The following is a 24,971-nucleotide window of genomic DNA, read 5'->3' as shown; positions in this document are numbered from 1 at the left end:
CAAGACACCCCACTCCGCTGCCGGCACTTCCTTTATTCCCCCAGGGTTGGGGGGGCAGCACCAGCCCCCCCACCGCCCCCGGGGCCGTGCCCACGTCCCTGCGGTGGGTCGGGGGGCTCCAGCACCACAGGCGGGGGAGGCACCGCCCCCAGGCAGGGCGCAGGGGGATCCCCGAGGGTGCCAGCCGGGGGGTCCCCCTCCTCCAGGCGGAAGATGACGGGGGTGCGCCCGAGGACGGGGTTCGCCTCCTGCAGCCCCGCGATCCACTTGCCCAGCGTGTGCCGGTCGCCGGCCCCCGCCATGCACAGCGCGAAGACAGGGCCCTCCTCCACTGCGGGGGACGGGTCAGGGGGACGGGGAGAACACGGGCATCCCCCCTCGCCCCTGCCCCTGTCCCCCAGCCTTACCCTCCTCCACATCGAATTCATCGTCGTCCCAGGGGCCACGTTCCAGGTCCAGGTCGAGGTACAGGGGGTAGTACAGGCTGCGCTCGGGGTCTGGGGGCTCCTCCTGGTGGAGGCAGGGGGTCCCCTCCTACCGGTCCTGGGCCGGGGCTCCCCTCCTGTCTTTGGCCAGGGAGGCCCCTCCCTCCCCTCCTGTCCTGGGCCCTGGGGGTCCTGTCCCGTCCCCTTCTGGGCCACGAGAGCCCCCTCCCACCCATCCTGGGCCTGGGCCATGGGGCTCCCAGCCCCTCCTGTCCTGGGTCAGGGGAACCTCTCTGTAGCCATGTCCCACCCTCTCCAGTGCCGTGGGGGCCTCCTCCCCTTCCGTCCAGTCCCCCCCCCCCGCCCCGAGCCCCGCGGTCCGTCAGGCTCACCCGCAGGTGGGGGGGCAGGGGGTCCCCCCGCAGCACGTAGTAACGCAGGCGGGTGCTGCGCAGCCAGAGGGGGAACGGCCCCTCCACGAAGACGGGCCGTGCCGGGCCGTGCCGGGCCAGCAGCGCCTGCTGCTCCGGGCTCTGGGCGCCTGCAGGAGGGGAGCTGGGGACCCCGTGCCAGCACTGGGGACCCCAAAACCCCCCCACAAGGGCCCCCAACGCTGGGGACCCCATACCCAACACCACAGGGCTCCCTCTACACGAGGCTCCCCAAAATGCCTGGGTCCCTCGCACTTGCCAGGGTCCCCCCACATACCAGTGTGCCCCAAAACACTTGCCCCGCCCCCCCCCCCCCCCCCCCAGATGCCCACATGCCTCCCGTGACACCCAGGTCCCTCTGGGTCCCCCTGTGCTCACCGATGATGTAGGGCTGGACGGAGCCCTCGTCGTCCCCCTCGTCTGGCACTGGCAGCTGCAGGAAGGAGACAGTCGTCACCAGCTGCCGCTTAACAACCCAGGGACATCGGGCCCTCACTGGGGCACTGTGTCCCCAATGGGAGCCCCTCTATCCACCTGGCCATGGTGACAGAGGGGCACCCCCTGCATCCTCATCCTCACATCTCCCACCTCAGCTCCTCACCCTTGTGTCCCACCCAGCTGATGGTGAGGTGAGGTCCCTGTCCCTGTCCCCCCATCCCCATCCCATTCCACCTGACAGTGACACTGGTCCCCCACCCCCTGTCTGTCCATCCCCACATCCCCACATCCCCCTGTGTCCCCCAACATCCCCATCCCCACATCCCCCTGTGTCCCCCAACATCCCCATCCCCACATCCCTTGTCCTCATGGTCCCCTGGTGTGTCCCCCATCCCCATGTCCGTCCCCGTGTCCCACCTGGTAGACAGTGACACGAGCATCAGGGTCGTTGGCGATTCGGTGCAGGCCCAGGCGGGCAGTGGCCAGGCCGGAGGGGGGCAGGAGGCGGGGCAGGGGGTGGGGGTCCACGTGGCGCATCCGTGGCAGCCAGTAGAGCATCCGCTGGCACTTGCGCACGGGGCGGCTGCGGGGCCCGAAGACCCCCAGGAGCAGAAACCGCGTCTCCGCGTCCGGCACGACGCCTGCACGGGGACCCCGGCGTCCAGGTGAGCGTGGGGACCAGGCCCCCCCCCAGGGAATCAGGCACCCACTCCCCAGCGGACCCAGACATCCGGGCCCCTCCCCAGGGGGTGGCACCCCCTCCCCGACTCGCACCCACCGTATCGCTCCATCTGCTCCAGGATCTGGAGGCCGCACTCCTGCTGCCGGGGGAAGGGGGCCAGCATGCGCTGGAAGGGCCCGCGGGGCACCCAGGGCCCCCGCGGCAGCAGGCGCAGCAGGCGGTGGTAGGCCTCGCGCTGCCGCGCCACCCCCAGCGCCGGCATCGCCGCCAGCGCCGCCTCCACCAGCTCCAGGCGCCCCACGCGCCGCCCCGGCACCTGCTCCAGCGCGGCCAGCGCCGCCGCAAAGGCCTCAGGGCCCCGCTCCTCGCCCTGCGCCCCGCGGGGGGGGCCGGGCCGGGCCGGGGCGCCCGAGGTGTCCCCCGAGGTGTCCCCCGAGGTGTCCCCCGAGGTGCTCCCCGAGGTGCTCCCCGAGGCGCTCCCCGAGGTGTCCCCCGAGGTGTCCCACGAGGTGTCCCCCGAGGCGCTCCCCGAGGCGCTCCCCGAGGTGCTCCCCGAGGTGTCCCCCGAGGTGTCCCCCCAGGCCCGCCCTGCCGGGTCCCCCGCTGCGCGGCGGCTGCGCTGGCACATGCTCCGACCGACCTGGGAGGGGAAAGGGGTCAAGGCTTGGGGGGGCCGGAGGGGGGGTCTGGGCTTCCAGTGCTGCCGCCCGCCCGAGGCACCCCCCGTGTGCCCCCATTTCCCACCGTGTCCCCCGGCCCCGCCATCCCACGCCCCCCCCGCGGCCCTCGCGCTGTCCCGGCCGCCATCCCCACACCCTCCCGTGTCCCCCCATCTCTCGCTGCCGCCTCCCGGGCCCCCCCCGCACCTGCGGGGCTCCCCAGAGCCCCCGGGACAGCGCGCGGGCCCAGCGCAGCCTCATGGCGCCGCGGGGGCAGCGCGGACAGGTCAGAGGTCACGGCCGGACACCGGCGTCCCCGCGCGGGGCCGCGCCGTTGGGCGCCGCCATGTTCCGCCGACCCCGCGGGAAGCGCTTCCGGGTCACGGGCCGGGGCCGCCCGCAGAGTCCCGCCGCGCGCCGCTGCCCGGGGGCGGGGCCCGGGCGGTGATTGGCGGCCGGGGGGGGGCGGGGCTCCGAGGGGTTCCCCGTGACGTCAGAGCGGGGTCACGCGGTGATGTCAACGCCTGAGACTCGCGGTGACGTCACACGGGGCACGGTGACGTCAGAGCTGCAACGGCTGCTATAAATGGAAACGGCCGCTCCGACCTGGGGGGGCGGGGGGCGGCCTCGGAGCCCCGGGACCCCCGGGTCGCCCCCGAGCGCCCCCTCCGAGCCCGCGACACGGGGACCCCCGCGGCGCCGGGGCCCGCGGGGGGCAGGGTGGCGCCGATGCCCGGGTCCCCCGGGTCCCCCGGGTCCCCCGGCCGCGGTCCCGGGGCCGGGGGGGGGGGGGCGCATTCCCCGCCCGTGACGAACCGTCCCTCCCCGCCGGGGCCGGCGGAGTCCGATCCGCTGACGGCACCGGGAGGACCCGGAGAGGGACGGACAGAGGGGGGATGGACACAGAGACAGGGGACCGGGGGGGGCGGGGGGCCGGGGGGCTCCGGGGGGATGGGAGAGGGGCGAAGGGGAGAGGGGGCTGAGGGGCGGGGGTGGGGCGGCCCGGGGCTCCCCCGCCCCCCCGGGATCCCCCCGCTAAATGTGGAAAAAATGACGCCACCACCCGCCCCGCGGTGACACCGGCGCAGCGGCCGGTGCCCATTGGCTGGCGGCGGCCCCGGCCCGGGGGGGCTCCGCGCCCTCCGCCGACTTTTAAAAGTGGCGGCGGCGCCGGGTCGGGACCGGGACGAGCGACCCGGGAGGAACCGACCCGACCCGCCGGGACCGAGCCGAGCCGGGACAGACCGGAGCGGGGCGAACCGACCCGACCCGACGTGACCCACCGGGACCCCCCCACCGACCCCATGTCCAACGCGCACTTCAACCGCGGGCCGGCCTACGGGCTCTCGGCCGAGGTCAAGAACAAGGTGGGCGGCGCCGAACCGACCCGAACCGGGCGGGAACGACCCCCCCGGGCGGGGCAGCGGGACCCGGCCGGAGCGGACCGGGACGGGGGGGGGGCAGGACCCGGTCGGAGCGGACCGGGAAAGTAGGGGGGGGGGGCAGGACCCGGCCGGAGCGGACCGGGACGGGGGGGGGCAGGACCCGGTCGGAGCGGGCGGGGGGCGGGGGCAGGACCTGGCGCTGTCCCTGGTGCTGCCCCGGGCGGGGGAGCCCGGACTCCCGGGTCCCCTCTGCGGGCGGGGAGGTGACGGGCACCCGGGTCCCCGCCGTGTACGGGGCGGGGGTGGAGGGGGGGGGGGGCGGCAACCGGACGCCTGGGTGTCCCCCCCCCAGGCAGTGCCTCAGTTTCCCCCTTCAGACGCCCCGCGGGGGGGGGGCGCCCCGTCTCTCCGGCCGCCGCCGCCCGCGGGGAGCGCCGCAGGAAGGGTTAACCCGGGGGGCCCGGGTGGCCCGGGGGGGCCCCGCCGCCCCCGGCCCCGCCGCGAGCCCTTATAAGGCGTCGGAGCGCGGCGGGCGGGCGGCCGCGGCCCGGGGCTATATATGGGCAAAGGTTCGGCGGGCCCGGCCGGCTCGGTCCTCCGGGGGGGGCCGGGGCGGGGCAGGTGGGGGGCCGGAACGCCTGGGCCCCCCCCGCCTCCCAACCCCCCCTCCCGGCACCGGGGGGGGGCCCAGGCGTCTGGCGCTGCTCGGTCCCCACCGTGATGTGGGTCCGCAGCGGGGGCTGAGCTCGTGTCACCCCCAGCCTGATCCCCGCGTCTCCCCTGCCCCCCGCTCAGCCCCCCCCGTCCCCTCCTGCGTCCTTCCCCACCTGACAGTGTTCTCCTGACGGTGCCCCCCCGTGTCCCCCGTGTCCCCATGTCCTGCTCACGCTGTCCCCCGCGTCCCCCTGACCGTGTCCCCCGTCGCAGCTGGCGCAGAAGTACGACCCGCAGCGGGAGCGGGAGCTGCGCGCCTGGATCGAGGGGACCACGGGCCGCCGCATCGGGGACAGCTTCATGGACGGCCTCAAGGACGGCGTCATCCTCTGCGAGTACGGCCCCGCGCGGTGACCGGAGCCCCGACCCCGACCCCAGGACCGGGCTGTCCTTCGGGAGCGCGGCCCACCCCCGACCCCGGCTCCACTCTGGGTCATCCTCCGGGAACTCAGCCCCGTCTTGACCCCAGACCTTAAACTTGACCCCATCCCTCGCCCCCTCTCTGACCTCTCTTGGGCTGACCCTGACCGGTGGGGGTTGACCCCTGCTCTGACCCTGACCCTGACCCCGGCCCCCCCAGGCTCATCAACAAGCTGCAGCCCGGCTCCGTGCAGAAGGTGAACGAACCCGTCCAGAACTGGCACAAGGTGAGCAGCCCCCAAATGGGGGGGTTGAGGCCTGGGGGGGGCCGCGGGGGTGCTGGGGGGACTGCAGGGGGTCAGGGTCCCGGGCCGGGGGTCCGGGCTCCGAGCTGACCTGTGCGCAGCTGGAGAACATCGGGAACTTCCTGCGGGCCATCACGCGCTACGGGGTGAAGCCCCACGACATCTTCGAGGCCAACGACCTCTTCGAGAACACCAACCACACGCAGGTCCAGTCCACCCTCATCGCCCTCGCCAGCCAGGTAACCCCGCTGCGGCGGGGGGCGCCCGCGGCCTTTGGGGAGCGGCTGGGGGGCCCGGGGGGTGCCGAAGGGTCCCCATGTCCCCTTGGAGGACACTGACCACAGGCAGGTGCCGTTCACCCTCATCGCCCTCCCCGGCCAAGTGACCTTGGTGGGGCGGGACAGGGCCCGGGGTCCTTGGGGGGGTGCTGGGGGGCCCTGGGGGTTCCCTACGCCCCCTGGGAAGACACCAACCACACACGGGTCCAGTCCTCCCCCACTGCCCTTGTCTGGCGGGTGATGGGGCCAAACGGGGCAGAGCTGGGGCTTGGGGAAGCCCTGGGTGGGGGTTTGGGGTCTCCGGGAGCCTGGGGGAGTTTTGGGGCAGTCCCAGGGGAACTGGGGATAAATGTGGGTCTGGTGACTCCGTTGGGGCAAGGGCCTGTGCGCACCCCGAGCCCCAGGATCTCACGCAGGCCAAGACGAAGGGGAACAACGTGGGTTTGGGGGTGAAGTACGCGGAGAAGCAGCAGCGACGCTTCCACCCCGAGAAGCTGCGTGAGGGCAGGAACATCATCGGCCTCCAGGTGCCACGGGGACACACGGGGCAGGCACAAGGACACAGGGGAGCACAGGGGGACTCTGGGGGGTGCCAGGGCACACGAGGTGTCCAGGCGTCCCTGGGGGGCATCTTGAGGACACGGGCTTTCGCTGGGGCGGGGGATGGGGCGGTCCCAGTGTCTCGGGGCCGGCTGGTGCAGCTGGGGACACCGTCCCTGTCCCCGTCCATGACCCCCCTCTCCCCCGTCCCCAGATGGGCACCAACAAGTTCGCCAGCCAGCAGGGCATGACGGCGTACGGGACGCGGCGGCACCTCTACGATCCCAAGCTGGGGACAGACCAGCCCCTGGACCAGGCCACCATCAGCCTCCAGATGGGCACCAACAAGGGCGCCAGCCAGGTGGGGACGGGGGGAAGCGCTGTCCCCAGGGCACCAGGGGCAGGGAGGGGGACAGGGGCACCGCCGTCCCTGTGGGGACCCCACAGTCTTGGGCCAGTCAGGTATGGGGACACAGGGATGCCCATGTCCCCAGGGGACCCCAGTGTCCTGGGTCAGCCAGGACATGGCACTGGAGGGGGATGGGGGGCATCCCCAGGCCCCCCGACATCGTGAGATGTGGTCCCCTGAGTAGGCTGAGGGACACCTGGGGAGGGTGAAGGACACCCCCCGGTCCCCTGGAGAGGACAAGGGGACACCCCCCCCACCAGACCCTTGGGGGAGGCTGAGAGACCCTCCGGTGACAAGAGGGGACCCCCCCAAGTCCTGGTGGGGAGGCTGGGGACCCCTGGGACGGCCGAGGCCACCACCCCCAGCGCTGTCCCTGCCCAGGCCGGGATGACGGCACCAGGAACGAAGCGACAGATCTTCGAGCCGGCGCTGGGCATGGAGCACTGCGACACGCTGACCATCGGGCTGCAGATGGGCAGCAACAAGGGCGCCTCGCAGCAGGGCATGACGGTGTACGGGCTGCCGCGGCAGGTCTACGACCCCAAGTACTGCGGCGGCCCCGAGCTGCTGGGCGAGGACGGCCTCGACGGCCTCTACAACTCCCAGTAGCCGCCGGCCCGCGGCTGCTTGCACCGCATCGCCCTGCCCCGCGCAGGGCTGCACCGCACCGGCCTCACCGCGCCCCTGGCCCCGTGGGGCTGGCCTGGCCACGGGGCTCGGCCCGGGGGAGGGGGGGGCTCGGCCAGGGGCCTGGCCCCGCTGCCACCCCCCGCCCCCCACGTGAAGCCACCGAGGCACAATAAAACCCACACGCAAACCTGCTGCCTCCACGGGCACCAGCACGGGGGACAATGAGGCACAATGGCGAGACGGGACAAAAAGGCACGGGGTGACGAGGCGGGGGGACTACAGGGGACAGCGAGGCACAGGGCTGGGGGGACACGAGGTGGGGAGGGACAGAATGAGGTGTGGGGCAACAAGGCCTTGGAGCTGGGACAGGGATGGGGGACACCGAGGCACACAGAGGGACAGCGGGACATTGAAGGGGAACAGGGACAGAAGGACACCAAGACACAGAGCAGGCACAGGGGGAGGACAAGGGAACACACGGTGGCACAGAGGGGACATTCCAGCAGCTGGACAGCCTGAGAGTGCCATAAGGGGGACAGAGGTGACCCTGGACACCCAGGCTCCCCGCATCGGGGCAGCACCAAGCCTGGGTGATCCCCCCCCAAGCCCCTGAAACACCCAGCCCTAGTCCCTCCTACCCACGCAGGCTCCCGTGACAACAAAGCCGGCCCTAATGGGGTCCCCGGGATCAGGAGCTGGTGGCCGAGGGTTCCAATTTGTCCCAGCAGAGCTGTGAAACCAGAGGAGATTCGTTAGTGCCACTGAGCCTTGTCAGGGCTTTGGCATCGCCTGGTCCCCATGGGCCCGACTGTCCCCGCAGACCCCACGGCGCCATCCCCATGTGTCCCCGCACCCCCTGCTGTGGCACCAGCAGTGACAAGGACACGGAGCCCTGGCCCAGCCCCACAAGGACGTTTATTCAAGGGCAGCTCCGCCGCAACACGTTGCCCACACACCAGGTCCCTGTCCCCGGGTCCCTGCAGACCCGCTCCCGCACAGTCCCTGCAGCTCGCTGGCGAGCGGCAACTCAGCGCCTGGGACAGGGACAAGTCCCAGCAGGGCTGGGTGAGCCCCCTCCCCCAAACCTGCCCCACGAGCAGGGGTCCCGTCCCCGGGGGGGGTGACAGGTCCTGGGTGCCTGTGTGAGCTGGAGCCCCTGTGCCTGGGGACAGAAAAGTAGAAAACGTAAAGGAAACACCCCAAAGGGGCAGCAGGGACGGGACTTCCCCCCTCGGGTCTGGGGGCGGGGGTGTGAGCACCCCCAAGGGGTCTGGGGTTGTGCTGCGGGCAGGGGCTGACCCAGCCACTACTGGTTGGCAGCTTCGCAGGCGTCGATCCAGTCGCTGTAGACGTCCACCGGCTCCGACAGGTCTCGGGGGGACGTTAAGGCACTAACGGGTAGGAGTGGGGGGGGTCCGGGGGGGGGTCAGGGGGATGGGGCGTCCCGCTAAGGATACAGGTGATGGGCGTCTGGAACTCCTCCAGGCAGACGGTGCAGGAGATCACCCCCGTGTTGCGGGCACGGTCCCTGGGGGCAGCGGGGACAGGGTGGTACGGGCGGCCCCCGGCCGTGCCCCTCCCGGGCTGTGGCCCCCTCCGGGCCGTGCTCCTCCCCCCCAGCCGTGACCCCTCCCGAGCCGTGCCTCCCCCCACCCCCAGCCGTGCTCCTCCCGCCCCCCCCCCAGGCCGTGCTCCCTCTACCCCCCAGCCGTGCTCCTCCCGCCCCCCCCGGGCCGTGCCCCCCCCGCTCACATCTTGACGTCGCAGGACTTCTCGTGGTTGCAGAACGGGCACGTGAACTGCGTCTCCAGCGTCCCCGTCACCTTCTTCTTGGGCGGCGGCTTCCGCTTGGACTTACGGCGGCCCATGGCTGCGGGAACCGCCACGGACCCGGTCACAGGCCGGCGGCCCGGGCGGACGCGGCCCCCTCCGGGACCCGGCGTCCAGAAAGCCCCGCGGGCGCAGCCCCAACCGCAACGGGCCCCGACGGGAACGCGCTCGGCCCCCCCGCCCCGCCCCACCTGCCGCCCGTCCCGCTCCGCTCCCGCCGCGGTTCCCCCAGCGACCGGCGCTTCCGCCGCCGCGACCCGGAAGCGGCCAGGGCCCCGCCCCCTCCCGGCGCCTATTGGACGGCGGCCGCACGGTCGCAGCCAATCGGCAGCGGAGGGCAGGGCCGGGCCGCCTCTGCCATCACGTGACCGGAGGGTGGCCCCGCCCCCCGCGGTCTGGGGTGAAACGCGGCGGTTTCGGGGCGATCGATCGCAGCGACGTTTCCGTCCGAAGCCCTTTATTGGGGTGGGGGGAGGGGGGCACTGGGGAGCAGCGCGGCCGTGGTCTCCCACACGGCCTTGGGGGTCCCGGGGTCAGGGGTCCCGGGGGTCCTGCCCGGTGTCCCTCTGGTCACGAGTCCGGGGGGTCCCGCCCCCCCCCGCCCCCGCCCCGGGGTCCCGCAGCACCGGGGGGGTGAAGGTGGGGGCCGGGTCCTGCTGGCTGCCCCCGCAGGGTCCCACCGGCCTGGGGACACCAGGTGTCCATGAGGGGGGTCCCCCCACGCCAGCGGGTGCCCCCGTGCGCCCTCCGCTCTCAGGGGTCCTGGGGTCCGCGGGGGTCAGAGGTCACGGGGGGGCAGGGCCACGCGGTAGAGGACCCGGCCGGTGGCCTCCAGGAAGGTGACAGTGGCTGCGTGGGCATCCAGGCGCAGGTGGGCAAAGCCGCCGGGGGAGGCGGGAGCCCCAAAGAAGAAGCGGAGGGCGCCGGGGGGCACGGCCCCCCCGTGCTGCTGCGACTCCTCCACGAAGTTGCCGGCGCCGCTCACCACGTAGCCCACCCCCCCCTCCTCCAGGAACTGGGGGGCAAAGATGGGGGGGTCAGGGGTCTGGACACCCAGGTCCCCACCCAGACACCTGGGTCCCTGCCCACCCCCCTGCTCCAGGCACTGGAGGGGGCGGGGGGGTGTCAAGAGGACAGCGATGCCTTGGGGGCAGAGAGGGGTCCCCTGGGCGAGTCTAGGGGGTCCCCTCGATGCCAGGGTCCCACTGGGGGGGTCCCCCAAAGGCCGGGGTCCTCGGGCTCACCTGCAGGTTGTGGTCGTGGCCGCAGAGGTAGGCGGTGACGCGGTGACGCCGCAGCAGCGGCCGCAGCAGCTGCACCAGGCAGGCGGTGGGGCCGTGCTCGGCCACCGACCACACCGGGTAGTGCCCGGCCACCAGCACGTAGCGGTCGTGGCGCGCAGCGGCCAGGCGTCCCCGCAGCCAGGCCAGCTGTGCTGCGGCTGCCTCTGCGTCCTGGGGGCCCCTGGGGGCACCCCCCGCCCCAAAATCATCCCCGCCGCCGCAGAGCAGCACCGTGTCCAGCACCAGCAGTCGGGCCGAGGCGTTGGTGCCCGGCAGGGAGAGGCGCAGGCTGTAGTAGTAGTGCGGGAAGTGCCTGCAGGACACGGGGACTTGGGGACACTGTGGGGACACCCTGGGGGGACTTGGGGACAGTCTGGGGACACCCCAGCACCAGGAGCGGGCTGTAGTAGTAGTGTGGGAAGTGCCTGTGGGCCACAGGGTGCTTGGGGACACTTGGGGACACCGCAGGGACAGCCCAGCACCCAGCACAGGCTGTAGTAGTCCTGCAGGAAGTGCCTGTGGGACAAAGGGGGCTTGGGGACACTTGGGGACACCCTGCGGACCCAGGGGACAGCAGCTGCACGGGGGTCCGGCCGGTGGGGGGTCCCTACCATCGGGGGGAGTGGCGGCTGTACGCCAGCTGCGCGGTGACGTTCCCAGCGTGGTCGTGGTTCCCAGCCAGCACGAACCAGGGCAGCTCCCGCAGCCCCGGGGCTGTGAACACCCGCTCGAAGGTCTCCTGGGGGGACACGGGGGGGACAGGGGGAGCGGGACACGGAGGGTGACATGGGGACATGTGGGGACAGGGGATGCTGAGCACAGTGTGCCCAGCCAGGCTCCCCACCCCCCCGGGGACACGCGGGTTCCCCTCAGGGAGGTACCGGGGTCACCCCTGAGATTTTGCTGCGCCCCCAAATCTCCACGCAGATTTTGGGATCCCCTCACCGCAGCCCCCCCACCCCCCAAAATGCCCCCCTCGCATTTCGGGGTGCCCCCACCCCAGAGCTGTGGGGCCATACCTGGAAGCGGGGGTCCCACTCGTCCCGCACCCCCTTGTAGTAGAAGTTGTCCCCGAGGGCGAGGACAAAGTCGGCACCGAGGTCAGTGGCCGCGCGTCCCATGGCCGCCGCCGTGGCCACCTCGCGGGGGGTGGCAAAAGGGGGGTCGGGGACACCCCCCCAGTCACCCACCGCCAGGAACTGCACCGCCCCCTCAGGGCCCCCCCCGGCCACCACCGTCACTGTCACCGTCATCCACAGCAGCGCCAGCATCTGCGGACGGTGCCCGTGGGACCCAGGCGTCTGGGGGGGTCCCAGGGGCCCCGGACCCCACCCATGGGACCCACGTGTCGGGGGGTCCCAGGGGGTTCTGGTCCCCACCCATGGGACCCGGCTGTACGGGGGGGGGGGTGCCCAGCACCACCCCCTGGCCCCCCAACGCAGAATGGGGACCCAGGCGCCCAGCGCACCCCAGCTCCCCCCCGCCCCCCCCCCGGTTTGAAAGGGCACCCAGGGCTCCGGGCCGCCCTCCCCGCCGTGGGTGCGGGGCAGGACCCCGCGGGGCCAGGGGCCACTCACCCTCGCGTGTCCCCTCGCGTGTCCCCTCGCGTGTCCCCGCCGGCGCTTTATGGGCCCAAAAGGGGAAGTGGGGTCGCGCCACCCGCTCCCCCCCCTGCCCCGCCGTCACCTGACGCCTCGCGGTGACACGGGGCCGCCGCGGGGGGGGCCGGGCCGCGGGGCACTGGGAGCACTGGGGACACTTGGGGGCCCGAGGGGGATCAGCCCCGGCCTCGCCGGAAATCCCCGAAACGCCCCAAATCCCTTCGGGCCGCGGCCGCCTCACGGCTAATGCAGGACCCCGGCGGCCGGGGGGGTCCCCCCGCCTCCCCCCGCGGGGACCCACATGTCCGAGGGTGCCCCCCCCGGGACCCAGGCGGCCGCGAGCGACCCCCCCGCCGCGTTTTCCAATGAGGCCACGTGCGGTGGGGGCGGGGGGGGGCAGGCGGACGCCGGGTCCCTGGCTTTGGGGTGGGGGGGTGAGGGGGTGGGGGGGCGCCCACCCCAAGCTCTGGCCTTCGGCCCCGGGGCCGGGAGCACCCAGGGGTCCGGGTCCCCCCGAGCTCGAAGGGACCCAGGTGCCCGGCCCGGCCCAGTCCCACCAGTCTGCCCAGTTCCGCATCTCACCAGCCGGGCAGGGTCCCGCACCTCTGGGGGCCCTTCGGGGTCGGGGGGGGGGGTCCCGGGGTCCTCTCCAGCTGCGGGAGGGGCGGCGCGGCCCAGCGTGTGGCTGGGGGGGGGGGGGGAAGGGGCCCGGGCGCCAGGGTCCCTCCGGGTGGGGGTGGGGGCACCGCCCTTTGCCTCTTAGAGCGGCGGGGGAGGGGCCCGGACACCTGGGTCCCTCCTGCCCCCCCCCCCCCCCGCGCGGAATGGGGAGAAATCGGCCTGTTTTGGGGCTGCCCCCGGGGTGTCCGCGCACCGCCCCCCCCCCCCCCCCCCGCTCCGGGAGGGGGACGGAGCTCTGCTGCCCCCCCCGCGGGCACAGGACCAGGCCGTGTGTGTCCCCCCCCGGGAGGGGGCAGCCCGATGGGGACCCCGTCGCCGTGGGTACGGTCGCTATGGGGAACCCATCCCCGTGGACACCCCGTTGCTAAGGGGACCCCGTTGCTATGGGGACCCCGTTGCCGTGGGGACCATCTGGGGGCCGCGGCTGTTGCCGGCGGGGGCTGCAGCCCCCCCCCCCGCCCCCCGTGACCCCCCCTCCCCCCCCGACCTCCGACCCCCCCCATCCCCGCGCGGGCCGAGGCGGGGCGGGGCGGGTACGACACTTTTATTTCCTTTTTTTGTCTTTTTGCCCCTTTTCCGCGGATTTTTCCTCCTTCCCGCTCGCGGGCGGCGCCTTTGGGGGGTTTTTCCTTTTCTCCTCGGTCTGGGGGGAGGGGCCGACCCACCCCAACGGGAAATGACGTCACCACGTGCGGGGGGGTGAGGGGCGACCTGGGGGTCCCCAAATGTGCAACGCTGGTGTGGGGGGGCCCCGAGAGCGACGTCCCCCAACATCGCACCCCCCCACCCAGGGCTTGGGGGGGGGACGGGGGTCCCGAAATCGGGGTACCCAGAATGGGGGGGGGGGGGGGGTGTTCCCACTGCCCGGGGAGGGGCCCATTGCTGGTGGGGGGTCCCCAAATGTTGGGGGCCCCATTGCTGGTGGGAGGCCCCAACGGGGGCCCCAAAACGGGAGGAGCCCAAAAACTGGGGGGGGGGGCCTGTTTCCCGGGGGGGGGCACTGCTGGTGGGGGTCCTGGGGGGTCCCAAAAACCAGGGGGAGGGGGCCACGAAGAGAGGGTTCACCCCAGAGTGGGGGTCCCCAAAACGGGGGCCCTAATGATTGTCCCCATTTTGGGGGGCCCATCGGGGGGGGAAGGCACACGGGGGGGTCTAAGGCAAATGCAATTTTGGTCCATCTGACCCCAAAACCCGGGGGTCAGGGGGGTGCTGACCCCCCCAAACTGCCCCGGGGTGGGGGGGGGGGGGGGGCCATCCTGTCCCCCCAACACCGAAATCAGCCAAAGGTGCAGAAAACCCCAAAATGAGCAAAATGCCCCCAAATCCCCCCCTGGCTGCCCCCCCCCCCCCCCAGTCATGGGCCCCGTGTCGGGAATTGGGGCCCCCGGTGACCCCCGGAATGCGGGGGCGGGGCAAAGCTACCCAAAAACGATAATAAAAAACACAAAATTGCCGGGGGGGGGGGGGACCCCGATGGGCAAAAACAGGGAAAATTGGGGGGTTCCCCCAAAAAAGCACTTGGAGAGCTGTAGGGGGGGGGGACCCGAAAAGGGGGGGTTTGACCCCAGAGTGGGAGGTTTGACCCCAAGGGGGGGGTGGGGGGTGGTGTTGGCCCTGGGGGGGGGGGGACACACATCAAATGGGGGGTTTGACCCTAAACATGGAGGTTCAAACCCAAAGGGGGAGGGGGACCCACAACGGGGTGGTTTGACCCCAACTGGGGAGATTGGACCAAAAAGGGGGGGATTAACCCCAAAAGGGAGATGAGCCCCAAATGGGGGGGTCTGACCCAAAACAGGGGGGGGGGGGGTTTGACCCCAAACCCAGGGAGGGGGGTTTGACCCCAAGCGGGGTTGGACCCCGATACGCGGGAGTTTGACCCCAAGGGGGGGAGGGGGGGCCTCGCCCGGGGGTAATTGCACTTAATTAAAAAAATGAGCTGGGGAGGGGGGGAGGGGGGGGGGACCCCAAAGCCGGGGGGGGGGTGGGGAGGGGTGTTTTGGGGAATTCAGGGTGTTTCGGGCCCCCCCAGCCCCGCTCGCTGGCCTGCAGCAAGGGGGCCCCCCGGCACACGCGTGTGCGGTGCGTGTGCGAGTGCTGGTGACCAGGGCACACGCGTGTGTGTGGGGGCGGGGGTGCACACGTGTGACCGTGCGCACGGCGTGGGGGGGGTGCGAACACGTGTGCGCGTGTAGTGTGACCACACGGTGCCGGGCGTGCACACGCGTGCGCGGGTGTGTGCAAACGTGTGGCGTGCACGCGGTGTGGTGGGAGCGCACACGTGTGTGCCCCCCCGGGGGGCCTCGTCCCCCCCGAGCTGCGGCTGGAGCGGGGGGGCCCAAACACCCCCGGGGGGCCCGGGGTGACCCTGTCTGTGCCGGGGGGTGGGGGGGGGGGGCTGGGGGATCCCGGGGGGGGACACACATCAGAGAGGCCGAACCCTCATCCACGTCGGGGGGGGGTTGGGGCCCCCCCGGGGGTGGACGGCGGCGGGGGGGGGCCAGGGGGGCCAGGGGGCTGCGGCTTTTTTTTGTCTTTTTTTCTCCTTTTTCCGGGCGGTTTCTCCTCGTCCGGGGGCAGCGTCAGAGGAACCAGGACTGGGGAGAGACGGGGGTCAGCGGCGCTGGGGGGACCCGGCCCCGTGCCCCCCCCCCCACCCCCCCGCTGTGTCCCGGAGGGGGTGAGGGGGGTCGGGCCCCTCCCGCGGCGCCGCCGGCCCCGGCCTCAACCCGGCACATGGCGGCCGGGCCGGGCCCCGCCCCCCCGCCCCCGCGTGCCAGCCCGGGCGCGGCGCTGGCGCCCCATTGGCTGCCCGGGCACCGCACCACCGGCCCCGGCCAATGGGGACGCGCCTGCCCGCCGCAGCGCCCGCAGCCTGCCAAGGCCCCGCGGTGCCAGCCAATCCGCTGCTGGCTCCGCCCCCTCCTGCCTGCCAGTGCCAGCCAATCACGCACCGCCTGGCTGGCCCGCCGAGGCCCCCCATTGGCTGCCAGCCCTGCTCCCCCCACCCTTCCGCCCTCCCCCCCCCAAGCCCATTGGCTCTGGGCCAGCACCGCGGCCTGCGCCAGCGCCAGCCAATCCGGGGCCGGCGCCACAGGGCAGGCAGCCAATCGGGCGTCGTGCCACTGCCGCGGGGGCCAATGGGGCGCCCTGCTGGGGGTCGCGACCCCCCAGCCCACGGTGCCCCGGTGCGGGGGGGGGGGGGGCCCAGGGCCGCGGGGGCTGCTGGGGGCAGGACCCCGCCCCACTATTGTTCCCAGCAGGGCCCAGCCATGACATCATGTCTCGTTGCCCCCGGCAACCAGACGGGTCAGACATGATGGGGGGGGCCCAGTCCCCCCCAGTGCCTCCCAGTTTGGCAGCAGGGGCGGGGCGGGGGGGGTGGGGGCCTGGGCCTCGCTCATTAACCACCTAATTAGCGCAGGATGGGAGGGAGGGGCAGGCGAGGGCGCGGGCGTTGGGGCGTGCCCTGGCCCGGGACCCAGAGCCCGGGGGGGGGGACCAGGAACCTGGGGGGGACCAGGAGCCCGGGGGGGGACCCAGAGCCCGGGGGGGGACACCAGGAGACCTGGGGGGGGGGGGACACCAGTAGCCCGGGGGGGGACACCAGTAGCCCGGGGGGGGACACCAGGAGCCGGGGGCCCTACCTGCTGCTGGGGGAGGGTCAGAAAGTTGCCGTCGCGGGGTCCGAGGCCGACAAGGCGGGGGGCAGCGGCGGCGCCTGACGCTGCGAATGCTGCGGGGAGAGGGGGCTCAGCCGGGCCCGCGCGGGCCCCGGGCGGTGCCGACGTGCGAGGCGCAGCACGGGCGGGCCGGGGGGGCCGCGGAGGCCTCGGCGGCGCCGTGAGCGCGCGCACACGAGCGTGCAAAAGCACCTGCGTGCGCGTGGAGCCAGGGGAACGTGTGTGTGTGTGTGTGTGTGTGTCCCCACCTCCCCCCTTCCCCCGCCGCCGCGGGTGTGAGGAGCTGGGGGGGGGGGGGGGGGCCGCACACGCGTGTGCAAGGCCGTGCATGCACCATCCCACGCGTGTGCATCCAGGGCCACATGCACATGCACACACACACACACGCGTGTGCACGCCCACTGCACGGGGGGGGTGGTGCTTGTGCACCCCAGGGTGCCCCGTGCTGGCCGCACAGCACCAGGACCCCCTCCCGTGGGAGCCCCCCCATCAGTACTTACCTTTGGGGACCCCCCACCCCCCTCCCCAGTGTCCCCCCGAGGATGGAGCCAGGAGAAGGAACATTCGAGCCATCGGGTGCCCCCCTGCCCCCGCAGGGGACCCAGGTGCCCAGGCCTGGGACCCCCGGCGGCACGAGGGAGCCAGGCATCCGGCCACCCCCCCCCGCCCAACCCCCCACCGAAAATGGGGGAAAAAGGGGGAAAAAATGGAGAAGGGGAAAAACAAACTGAAAATGGGGTGGATGAGGCGCCGGCGGGGACGGAGCGGACGTGCCCGGGGTCGGGGGACGGTGACGGGGGACGGTGACAGCGATGACGATGCGGAGAAGGTGATGATGCACGGGCAGCCGGGCCGGGCTGGGCCACCCTGTCACCTCGTGTCACCCCCCCCCGTGTCAGCCCCGTCACCCCCTGTCACCTGCTGCCCTCCCCGGGGTCACCTCGGTGCCACCCGTGTCACTGGTGCCATCCTGCGCCCGCCTGTGCCACTGCCAGGTCGCCCCAGGGCCACTGCTGCCACTTGCGCCACTGGCCCCCGAGGTCCCCGCCCGGCACCTGCACCCCACTGCACCCCGCTGCTGCGCCCCTGCGCCCCCACCCCGCTGCACCCCCTGCGCCGCACGGCTGCACCCCGCTCCTGCGCTCCCCGCACCCCGCGCTGCGCCCCTGCGCCCCGCTGCTCCACCGCCCGCACCCCCCTGCGCCGCCCCCCGCCCCCTGCGCCCCTCCCTGCCTCGCCATGGCCCAGGTCCCGGCTGCGGGTGCAGTGGGGTGCAGTGGGGCGCAGGTGCCGGGGACTTACGGGGTGCCGCGGGCGCTCCGCCCTGGGGGCCGCTGGGGGCTTTGGGCTCCGGCGGGGGCAGGGGCAAGGGCCGGGCCAGGGGGGCCCCCGCAGCCCCCCCGGCCCGGCCCTGCGCCCCGCACGGCTGCAACGAGAACACGGTGACGGGCACCCGGCACCCCGGGACCCCCAGGGCGGGGGCAGGGGGATGGCGCAGCGGCACAGGGTGGCACGGGGGACACGGGGGACACGTGGTGCAGGTGCGTGGGGGGGGGGGGTGTCCCCTGGGTGGGGGGTTCCCAGCGTGGGGGTCCCCATCACCCCCCTCCTGGCCCCTCCGCTGCAGCCAGCGCAGCTGCTGGGGCTCATTTGCATACAAGCTCCGCCTCCCCTGTGGTATTTGCATGCCGACCCCGCCCCCTGCAGCAGTATTTGCATAAAGCCCCACCTCTTTGCACTCCAGCACTGTCTCATTTGCATACAGGCTCCACCTTCTGGCCCTCATTTGCATCTAGGCCACGCCTCCAGGGAATTGTCCTGCAGAGGCCCCGCCTCCCCGGCCTCATTTGCTTACCAGCCCCACCTCCAGGGAACTAATCTGCATATGCTCCGCCTCCCGGACCTCATTTGCATACAGGCCCCGCCCCGAGGGCACCCATTGCCGCGGAGACCAGGCACCGCTCTGGCCCCTCGGGAGCTGCACTGGGACCAGTGTCCGCGCGTGGGGCCCCGCACTGGTCCCAGCCCCGCGGAGCCCCGAGCGCGGGGTCGGGCCGGGGGCAGCGTCCCCCGCGTCTCCACAGCGTCACCGCAGCCGCACGTCCCGCGTCACCGTGTCCCTGCGGCCCCCCCCTCCCCGTCCCCGCGGCGTCCCCCGCCCCGTCCCCCCCCGTCCCACCTGGGGGCCCTGGGCGGCGCCGTCGGCGCAGACGAACTGGACGAAGTCCTTGAGCGAGTCCTGCCCGTGGTGGTAGCGGATGGTGGGGTGGGCGAAGTAGGGGCTCGACTGGGGCAGGAGGGACCCCGACGGGAAGTGCAGCGCCGAGGCCGTGGCCCGCGGGCTGCCTGCAGGGACCCTCAGCGCCAGCACGGGCGGCCGCGGGACCCGGGCGGCCAGGGGTGCAGGACCCGGGGTCCCGAGCCCTCCCAGGAGCCAGGTGTTTTGGAGGGGGGGACACAAGGACAGGACCCGGGTGTCCAGGGACATCCCGCCCCGCCCCAGCCCCCCCCCAGGTCCACCGTGTCACCCACCACCGTCTGGGGCCACCCCGACCCCTCCAGACCGGGGGTCCCAAGGAGCTGGGGGGGGGGGGGGGGGGTCAGGGGGTGCCGTGAGGTGAGGCCGTGCGGGGTCCCAGGGGAAGGCAGAGGGTGCCCAGGGGAGAGGGGGGTCCCAGGGGGTCCCGGGGGGGTGGGGTCTCACCGGGGCGGACGCCGGCCAGGACGGGCAGGGGGTGGTGGCCGAAGGCCATGCGGGGGGCAGCCCCGTGCCCCGACAGGGCGCTGCAGAAATCCAACTTCCCCGACTTCTTCAGCGCCGCCGGGCCTGGGGGGGCCGGGGGGGGTCGGGGGGGCACCCGGACCCCAGCACCTCCACGGCCCCCTGGGGACCCCCCCGGACCCCGAGACTTTTCCCAGACCCCAGTGTCCCCCCAGGCCTCCTGGCCCAGACCAGCTTCCCCAGCTCTCAGGGGACCCCCACGGGCTCCCACCGACACCCTGCACCCCGTAGCCCCCCCCGAGCCCCCCTGCACCCCCATAGCCCCCCTTTGCCCTTTACCCGCCATGTTAACCCCCAACGTCCCTCCCCATGTCCCCTCGTAACCCATCCATGTCCACATTCACCCCCGGAAACCTCCTGTGCCCCACCGTGTCCCTCCTGTCACCCCCCCATGGCCCCATGCCCCCCGTGTCACCCACCGGTGTCAACGTCCCCCCCCCAGGGTCCCTGGCTGCTGCCGGGGGCTGGGGACCGCCCCGGCCCAGGGTAGAAGACGTCGTCCCCAGGACCCTCCAGGTCCCCCTCGTCCAGCGCCTTGGGGCGCTTCGGGCCGCTGCAGGGACAGGGGTGTCACCTCCGGGGACAGGAGCGCCACACCCCTCCCCCCACAGGCAGTTGTCACCCACCAAGAACTGGAGCACCCCCCACCCCCGCCCCCACTGGGGAGACAGGGATGTGTGTGAGTCCTGGAAGGTGCCCGGCTTGGGGGGGGGATAGGGTATCCCGGGGGGGTCCCCGGGGGCTTACGGGGGTCCCAGGGTGTTAGGGGGGTCCTGGGGGTGTCCCAGGGGGGTTACTGGGCAGTTATGGGGGTTCCAGGGGGGCCAAGGGGGGTTATTGGGGGATCCCAGGGGGTTATTGGGTGTCCCGGGGGGTCCCGGGGTACCTGGCAGCAGGGGGCCCCAGGGGCCGGCGGCCGAGGGCGACGGGACTGATGTTGTAGTAGCCCCCTGGGCTCTCCAGGTCGGCCAGCGAGAAGTTGGGGCCCGATGCCGTCGCCACAGGGGCTGGGGGACACGCGAAACGTGGGGGACCCACACAGGACCCCCCCCAGCCACCCCTGTGTCCCCCACGTCCCACACCCCCGCCTCCCCCCGTTCCCACAACACCCCTGTGTTCCGCCGCCCGCCCTCCCCCCCCCCCTCCCACCGCCCCCCCGCCCTCATCCCCCCCATCCCCCCCCAGTGTCCCCACTTACTCTGGGACACCCTCACCAGCTCCGTCACGTTCCAGACACCCGACGTCACGAAGCAGTCCTGGAAGGTCAGGTGCCCTGGGGACACGGGACACGGGGGACATGGGGGGACCCCGCGCTGGGCGGGGCACAGGGACTGGGGACAGGGGGCACTGGGGGCTACGGGGAGGCACTGGGAGCACCAGGAGGCCGCAGCGGGTGGCACTGGGAGCACTGGGGGGCACTGGGGGCTCACCGTTGGGCAGTGGTTTGATGTCCGCGTCTCCCTGGGGGTTTGAACTGTCCGATTGTCCGGAGTCTGCAGGAGAGACGGGGTCAGCCCTGGGTGCCGGGGTCCCCCCCCCCGGCGCTGGGGTCCCCGTCCGGCCCGGGGGGAAGGGCAGCCCCGGACGCCTGGGTGCCAGCACTGAAGGGCCCCTTGTTCCCGTGGGGTCGTTCGAGGTGAACGTCCGCCGGGACCTCGGCTGCACCCGGGCAGCGCCCGCAGGCCCCGTCCTCCGGGGGACCCGGGCGTCCCCCGCCCCCAGACACCACCCGCGCGTCCGGGTGTCCCCACCCCGCACCCCCGAGGGGACCCAGGTGTCCGCGTGCCCCTTGGCTGGGTGATGGGGGGGGGGGGTGCAGCAGCCGCAGGGGGCCGGGGGGGGCCAGGTCTGGCAGGGGGCCGGGCTGGGCCGGGCCGGGGGGGCTGGGGGCCGCCGTGGGGCCGGGCCGGGGGCCAGGAATGCGCTGGCCCCCCGCCAACGGGCAGCGCCAACAAAGCAGCCATTGTCTGTGCCGAGTGGGGGGGGCGCCCGGACGCCTGGGTCCCCCCCAACACCCCCCGCACGCCTGGGTCCCCCCCGGCAGCAACCCCCATCTGCCCCAGCCACCTGGGTCTCCCCAGCACCCCCATCCCAGACGTCTGGGTGTCCCCCCCCCCCGCACCCCCCCATTGCCGACACCTGGGTCCCCTCCAGCACCCACCCCCCCCCCCACGGGGCCCCAGGGCTCCCCTCACCCTCCCTGTCCCCGTGACCCCGGCATCTGGGCGGGGGAAGGGCAGGAGGACACTCCCCTCCCCCCTTTTGGCCCCGCCGTGTCACCCCGCGGGGTCAGGGGTCATCAGGGCACGTGCCGGGTCACGACCTCCGCAGGGGGGTCGCGTGGCGGGCGCGTGCCGCCCCACCCCCACCCCCCGCCCGGACTCCCGGGTCCTCCCGCAGCCCCGGGCTCGGGGCAGACCCTGACGCTGGGCCCTGGGGGGCTCCCAGGACCCCCGTCCCGCAGCCCCCCCTCCAGCCCTGAGCTGAACCCAGCAGGTCCCCCATGTCACTACAGGTCCCCGGTCCCCCGGCAGCCCCCCCCGGCGTCCCCGTGTCCCCAGCCCCGGTGGGGGGTTCAGGTGCTGTTGGGCAGCTGCGCCCCGACCCCCCCGCGGGGCCCCTCCCCCTGCACCTGCGTCCCCCGGACCCAGGCGCTCGGGCGGTGCCAGCGGTGACTGTGTGCGTCACCCCAGACCCCCCAGCCCCTACGGCTCCTGCGACCCACACGGACCCTCCAGCTGCCTGCGGGCCCTATAGACCCCCCCGGAGCCCCCCCAGACCCCCAGAAGTCCCAGCGGAGCCCTATGGAGCCCTATAGCTCCACCTGCACCCCGAGACCCCAGGGACCTACAGACTCCGTGGGTCCCTCCACAGGCACCTGCAGACCCAGATGTGCCCCCCAGGCCCCTATAGACGTGTAAGGACCCCCCCAGCGTGGGGCTGGAGCCCCCGGCAGGGAAAGGGACCCAGCGTCTGGGCGCACCCCCCATAGGGCAGGTGGGGGGTGGTGGGGGGGGCACCACCAGCACGGCCCCGGGGCACACGCGTGTGCAAGACACGAAGAGGAGCAGGTCGGGGGGTCCCCAGCACGGGGGGGCTATTGCAGGGGGGGGTGACACACCATGGCACGGGGGTCTCCAGCGCAGGGGGGGGGGGTCCCCATCCCAGGAGGGTCCCGCCGCGGGGCTGCGGTGCCGCAGCGCGTTTCGGGTGCCAACAGGCGCCATCTTATGCACGGGGGGGGGGGGAAGGGTTTGGCACTGCGCCCCCCCCCAGCCCACAGCAGCCAAAGGGCCCCTGGCAGGGGGGCGAGGGGGGATGCCGGGGGGGGCCGGGGGCCGGGGCCGCGCACGGGGCCTCGTGCCGCGCATGGGGGCACGGTGCCAACCGGGGCCATTTTGGCGGCGCCAGGCGAGAGCTGCGTTGGGGATTTAAGCCCCCCCAGCCAGGCAGGGGAGGGGGGTGTGTGTGTGTGTGTGTGTGTGTGTGTTTGGGGGGGCTGCAAGGCCCCCCCCGCAGCCGCGCTCAGATTTGGCACACGGGCAGGCAGGAGGATTTGTTGGGGGGGGGGGGACACAGGATACACACCCCAAACTGCCCCCTCCTCCATCCCCCACGACAGACGAGGGACCTGGGGGCGCGGGCACCCCCCCGAGAGCACCCAGGTGCCCGGGAGCAGACCCTAAGCACGGCAAAAGCAACCCAAAATCCTCGCTCCAGCCCCAAAATTACACCTCCCCCAGGCAGGAAAGATGGGACCAGGCGTCCAGGCTGGTGTCCCCCACGTGCGCACGCACACACACACACACACACACACACACAGCTCTGCCCCGCGCTCCCCCCCCCTGCCCTGTCACAGCCCCTGCAGCACCGTGCACACGTGTCCCCCCACCCCGCCTCGGTGCACACACGCTGTTGGTGCCCCGCAGGCACGAGGGGCGGGTGCCCGTTGCACGCCCACGCCCTGGCCAGGGCAAAAGCACCCGCTGGGAGCCCAGCCCGTGGCGCAGCCCGGCTCGCTGCCCGGCGGAGCTCGGTGTCCGGCACGGGCTCGGGGCTCAGCGCGCGGCAGAGCTCGGTGCAGTGCGGAGCCCGGTGCACGGCACGGCTCGGGGCTTGGTCCGGCGCCCAGCTCGGTGCACGGCACGGCTCTGTGCACGGCTCACGGTGCACAGTCTGGCACGGCGCATGGCACACGGCTTGGCACGCGGCACGCGGCACGCGGCGCATGCTTTGGCACACGGCGCGGCTTTGTGCGAGGCACGCTGGGGCCGGCACCCCCGGCCGGGGCCACCCCGGGAGGGCCGGGGGTTGAAGGGGGACCCCGGGGTGGCTGCAGCACCGCTCCGGCCCCGGGGCTGCCGCAGAGCCAGCCCAGCCCCGGGCAGGATCCCTCCGGGCGCTCGCTGGGGCTGCGGGTGCCCCTGGGGCATCACGGGGGCAGGGAAGGTGCCCCCAGGGCCCCTCCGGAGCTGGGGGGGGGGGCACAGCCAGGAGTCTCCACCCGCAGCCCTGTCACGCACAGCAGCCCCCGCCACGCCCCAGCTGCGCCGCCGGCTCCGGCTTAGACCCCCCCCGGCCCCCCGCCGCCAGCGGCACTCACCGGGCGCGTGGACGAAGTAGGCCAGGTAGAGGTCGAGCTCCTTGATGGTGACGCCGATGTGGTGGGGCTGGACGCAGAGGCCGGGGCTGGCGCACTGGGGCGCCTTGGCCAGGCGCTCGCCGTCGGTGCTCTCCAGCGGGACGCCCTTGAAGAGGATGACCATCACCAGGTCCAGGCGCCAAACCTTGTCGGCCTGGCGCAGGCAGTCGATGCGGCGGATCTTGCCCTTCTGGTCAGGGTTGGAGAGGACGCAGCAGGGCGCCTTCTTGCCGGTGACGGAGAGCACGAAGTCCTCGCGGCACTCGGGCCGGATGTCCTTGCGCAGCTTGGCCAGGAGGCGCGAGGCCCACTTCTGCTTGACCTCAGGCTTCTCGCCCCAGCAGCTCGTCCTTGACGGGCGCGTTCCTCCTCCTTCGACATCCGCTTCTCGTGCTTCTTGAAGTACTTGCGCTTGCGGGCCTGCAGGTTGAACCAGGTGTAGGAGAAGGCCCGGACGTGGGCAGCAGCGCCTCGATGAAGGGGTGGAACTCATCCTGTGGGGCAGGGCGGCGTCAGTGGGGCGGCTGCCGTGGGGCGGCCGCAGCCCCGGCAGCTCCCGAGGGACCCCCCACCCTGCCCAGGGAGCTCCCCGGGGGGGACGGTCCCTTCCCACGCAGCGGGAGCATCCCTGGGCACGGCCCCCTCCCTCACCGGGAGCTCCCGGGTGATGCCGGTGCAGCGGGAGCACCCCCAGACGCAGCCGCATCCTGCGCGGGGGGCTCCCGGGGGCCCCCCCAGTCCAGCGCAGGGCGAGCACCCCCCGCCACGGCCCCAGCCCGGCCCCTGGGGATGCTCAGCCCGGCCCCGGGCACCGCTGGGGACCAGGGATGCAGGATGCGGCCCCGGGAAGGGCCCCGCGGGGTTGGGGGACTGGGGCCGCCCCGGACCGGGGGGACCGGCCGGGCTCCTGGTGCCCGACGGGCTCCGGGGACGAGCCGACTCCCGGCCCCGCACGGCCCCCAGGTGCCAGCGCGGCCCCGCGGTGCTCCCGTGTCCCCAGCCCGGGGACGGCTCAGCCCCGGGTCCCCCGGCTCTGGGTCCCCCGCTCAGCCCCCTGCCCCAGCCCCGCTCAGGCCCGGTCTCGGTCCATCCCCGTCCCTCCCCATCCGGCTCCCGGTGATGCACCCGCTGCCGTCGGGGCTCGGCTGCCCCGGGCACGTCCTCTCCCGCTCCCCGGCCCCAGAGCCGGTCCCTGCTGCCAGCCCCGTCCCCG

The 24,971-nt window shown here is 73.6% G+C and overlaps 5 protein-coding genes across 5 annotated transcripts; 1 reads left to right on the top strand and 4 right to left on the bottom strand.

The window, feature by feature from the left end:
- Positions 1–18: 18 nt before the first annotated feature.
- ECSIT (ECSIT signaling integrator) lies at positions 19–3,007 on the bottom strand. The gene is made up of 7 exons (XM_074854723.1): positions 2,843–3,007; positions 2,073–2,616; positions 1,712–1,935; positions 1,235–1,289; positions 818–966; positions 408–510; positions 19–331 (listed from the first exon to the last, which is right to left on the bottom strand). The coding sequence occupies exons 1-7, from the start codon at positions 2,894–2,896 to the stop codon at positions 33–35; spliced, it is 1,428 nt and encodes a 475-aa protein (XP_074710824.1). The 5' UTR covers positions 2,897–3,007; the 3' UTR covers positions 19–32.
- A 726-nt stretch (positions 3,008–3,733) lies between these two features.
- CNN1 (calponin 1) lies at positions 3,734–7,443 on the top strand. Its single transcript, XM_074854801.1, has 7 exons — positions 3,734–4,002; positions 4,948–5,069; positions 5,315–5,381; positions 5,501–5,638; positions 6,094–6,204; positions 6,432–6,578; positions 7,008–7,443. Exons 1-7 carry the CDS (start codon positions 3,940–3,942, stop codon positions 7,233–7,235), a joined length of 876 nt encoding a protein of 291 aa, XP_074710902.1. The 5' UTR covers positions 3,734–3,939; the 3' UTR covers positions 7,236–7,443.
- A 710-nt stretch (positions 7,444–8,153) lies between these two features.
- Positions 8,154–9,379, bottom strand: ELOF1 (elongation factor 1). Its single transcript, XM_074854810.1, has 4 exons — positions 9,278–9,379; positions 9,009–9,126; positions 8,714–8,784; positions 8,154–8,627 (listed from the first exon to the last, which is right to left on the bottom strand). The coding sequence occupies exons 2-4, from the start codon at positions 9,122–9,124 to the stop codon at positions 8,563–8,565; spliced, it is 252 nt and encodes an 83-aa protein (XP_074710911.1). The 5' UTR covers positions 9,125–9,126; positions 9,278–9,379; the 3' UTR covers positions 8,154–8,562.
- A 147-nt stretch (positions 9,380–9,526) lies between these two features.
- ACP5 (acid phosphatase 5, tartrate resistant) lies at positions 9,527–12,166 on the bottom strand. Its single transcript, XM_074854765.1, has 5 exons — positions 11,947–12,166; positions 11,389–11,640; positions 10,981–11,108; positions 10,331–10,682; positions 9,527–10,101 (listed from the first exon to the last, which is right to left on the bottom strand). The coding sequence occupies exons 2-5, from the start codon at positions 11,638–11,640 to the stop codon at positions 9,865–9,867; spliced, it is 969 nt and encodes a 322-aa protein (XP_074710866.1). The 5' UTR covers positions 11,947–12,166; the 3' UTR covers positions 9,527–9,864.
- A 1,014-nt stretch (positions 12,167–13,180) lies between these two features.
- On the bottom strand, positions 13,181–24,154 carry LOC141937231 (nuclear factor 1 X-type-like). The gene is given in 11 exon segments (XM_074854787.1): positions 13,181–15,248; positions 16,299–16,387; positions 18,514–18,680; positions 19,039–19,161; positions 19,536–19,669; positions 20,003–20,123; positions 20,315–20,389; positions 20,547–20,609; positions 23,720–24,095; positions 24,097–24,114; positions 24,116–24,154. Coding segments are annotated over 10 exon segments (1,173 nt in total). The 5' UTR covers positions 24,140–24,154; the 3' UTR covers positions 13,181–15,248; positions 16,299–16,315.
- Positions 24,155–24,971: the final 817 nt, after the last annotated feature.

Source organism: Strix uralensis, chromosome 38 (assembly GCF_047716275.1).
Source record: "Strix uralensis isolate ZFMK-TIS-50842 chromosome 38, bStrUra1, whole genome shotgun sequence".
NCBI lineage: Eukaryota > Metazoa > Chordata > Aves > Strigiformes > Strigidae > Strix > Strix uralensis.
The sequence above is the reverse complement of the archived record's forward strand: the minus strand, read 5'-3'. Positions and strand labels throughout refer to the sequence as shown.